At 28.0% G+C, this 2,681-nt stretch overlaps 1 protein-coding gene across 1 annotated transcript; it reads right to left on the reverse strand.

Annotated features, from left to right (window-relative positions):
- Positions 1–1,196: 1,196 nt before the first annotated feature.
- On the reverse strand, positions 1,197–2,681 carry LOC110814005 (Calcium-binding EF-hand family protein). The gene is made up of 3 exons (XM_022041310.2): positions 2,150–2,681; positions 1,874–1,918; positions 1,197–1,456 (listed from the first exon to the last, which is right to left on the reverse strand). The coding sequence occupies exons 1-3, from the start codon at positions 2,663–2,665 to the stop codon at positions 1,358–1,360; spliced, it is 660 nt and encodes a 219-aa protein (XP_021897002.1). The 5' UTR covers positions 2,666–2,681; the 3' UTR covers positions 1,197–1,357.

Consider the following 2,681-nt stretch of genomic DNA (forward strand, 5'->3'; position numbering starts at 1 on the left):
TTCGACATTAAGTTACTAGTTTAAGAAATTTTAAAATATGTAGTGTATATATTTTCTGCAAAACTGTAGAATATTTTTGAAAATACTTTTCCTGAGTGTAATTGTTCAAAATATATGGAAGAAACAGTTTGTGAGATAGAAAGAAATAGATCTAACATAAAAATGCAGGATTAAATTTTCTAATTTGGATTAGTTTTTTTCTTATGCCAGAAAAAATTTTAAAAAAAGAAGCACGGAGAAAAAGAATTGATACAAAATCAAAAAAAAAAAATTGCACATTTGAAATTTTACGAAAATAAGAAACATCTGATTATGTATAACCGTTGGCTCATATGTCACATTGCAATTCCAAACTATTTGTACTTTCGATTAGATGTGAAAAAGAAAGGTTAATCTGTGATATAATTACTAATTATTTTTTATCCATTGGACATGTGAATTTGATAAAATTTAATATCCAATATAAGCAGAATTAAAAATTTATATTTTAAATTACTATTTGGATACTATAAAAAATGATAAATAAATATATTTATAAAATAATCAATAAAACTACGATAACTAATTAAATTATTACAATAACGTCAAATTTTTAAAAAACACACATAAAATTAAATTCGATAATTTAATTAAATAAAAATAGTAAACACCTCTAAATGAGACGAAAGTATTCATAACCAATCGAATCAAATTAAATACAAACTAATCAACTAATAGAAGTTCACGTACTACAACTATCGAAAAATTCATTTGAAAATATCAAAAAAAATAAAATATTAACTTATAAAATATTTTTCGTTCATCATTTAGAAGTTTTATTCAATTCTTACTGCTTTATCAAGTGTATTAACATGATCATAAACTGAGTGTCATAATTAATTAAAAAAAATTATTGAGAACCAACGGGAGGTTAATTTTGGTAAGTATGTAATATATTTTTTCTTTATTTCATCTCTACTTTTAACTTAAAACGCGTATAAATTTTTTTTATTTAATTTATTTAAATTGTTTATAATTTTCGTTTTAAAAAAAAAATCTCAAATCAATGATAATAACATTGAATTAGTCTATAATGAATATAGATAAAATAAAATTAGTGTAATCTGATATTATTATAATACAAATTAAATAAATTATTTATAACTATTTTTCAAATTACTTTTTATGTATTTATTTTTTATTAAATTTTCATTTTGTCAAAATCAAATAATTTTACATTTAAAAAAAAAAAATCTTTTGATAGAGATGAACTTGCATTCTCGTATGTAAATGTATATAAAAGTTTGCAAGCTCATTGACAGAGTGATTGTAACTCAATCTTCCATTGTTTTTTATAACATCATATGGATCAAAGGCATCACATAATGCTGCAACCAACTGTGGTTGCAAGGAAAGCCAGAGTGATCCCAACATCCAGTGCTTGAAAAGTCTCTATCCACCCAATACGCTCGTTGACCTGAAAGTACAAATCAAATTAATCCTTTACTTTTTAGTTCATAATGTTGCTTAGATATGAGGGTTATAAAGTATCATATAAAAAATAACCAATTAACTTACCCATATATGTAAATATAGAAAATTATTATTTTAATTCTCAAACTAATGTTGAATATACATGTTTTCAAATAATTGTATATATGAATTTGAAAAATATCAAATTATCAATTATGGATTTCATGCTTGGAACTAATTGAATTGTTTGTTAAAATTTATAGTTTATATTTGTATATATACTTGATTCAAGTATTTTAAATATCGTAATACTTAAAAAGAAAATCTTAATTGTTTGATTATTATCTTTATAGAACTTTCGAAACTAAAAATAATTAATCTATAATTTAGTATAAGTAGTTTTATGAGAGAAATATCTCACCCTCCGAGATGAAGCTTCTTCTTGTTCTGGTTGTGCATTAATTACCTGCAATTAGATCTAGCTTTTGTTAATTGGCTTAAATTAGGATAGAGTAACTAATATTTATTTGATCAATTTGTAATTAATGAAGTTTAGAACTGAAACCCATTAATATATATATATATATATGTGTGTGTGTGTGTGTGTGTGTGTATATTATTTTGTGCGCCCCATAGGCGGCTTGTAAAAATTATTTGTATTTTTTTCAGGTAATAGATACATGTGTAATTAAATTACCTGGAGATTGACATTAGCAGCAGGCGCATGATGAGAAGACGATCTTTTACAGTGGAGCAGCGTGTAGTTGTCGACGAAAATGTCATGGTGGCTATGGTAGCGATGCACCGCTCGCTGCTGATAGCACCGCACGCAGAGATCGCAAGTACCGCCGGCGCCGCCCCGAGCAGAATCATCAAAGCAAGTGACGCACGTGAAGTACAGACCTTTGAGCCACAACCTGCAATTCTGACACCAAACATTCCTAGTCTTGACGATGTAATAGAATGTCAGAACTTCGTAGAAATCCAGTGCGCCGTCTCGATTTTTGTCGAGTTCCAAAAACATGTTGGGATGAACCCAGTGATACCCCCTCTGGTTCAGGAAATAAATGAACTCGTTGTAGTTTACCCGGCCATCGCCGTTCCGGTCCATCGACCGGAAAAACCTGTGAGCTTGACGTTGAAGCTCCGGCTTTAAGTTGTTGTAGTAGCCTATGGCTGCCTCTCGCATTTCTTCCATATAGTGTTTTGCCATTTGATAATTCAGTATT

This window comes from Carica papaya, chromosome 3 (genome assembly GCF_054855325.1).
Source record: "Carica papaya isolate Zhongbai chromosome 3, ASM5485532v1, whole genome shotgun sequence".
Taxonomy (NCBI): domain Eukaryota; kingdom Viridiplantae; phylum Streptophyta; class Magnoliopsida; order Brassicales; family Caricaceae; genus Carica; species Carica papaya.

What these genes read in the sequence shown, in the direction of transcription:
- LOC110814005 (XM_022041310.2), bottom strand. Translation starts at nt 2,665, where the DNA reads ATGGCAAAACACTATATGGAAGAAATGCGAGAGGCAGCCATAGGCTAC. An exon ending in CTGCTAATGTCAATCTCCAG is followed by an intron (nt 1,919 to 2,149) that starts GTAATTTAATTA and finishes ATCTAATTGCAG; the next exon opens with GTAATTAATGCACAACCAGA. An exon ending in AAGAAGCTTCATCTCGGAGG is followed by an intron (nt 1,457 to 1,873) that starts GTGAGATATTTC and finishes TTGTACTTTCAG; the next exon opens with GTCAACGAGCGTATTGGGTG.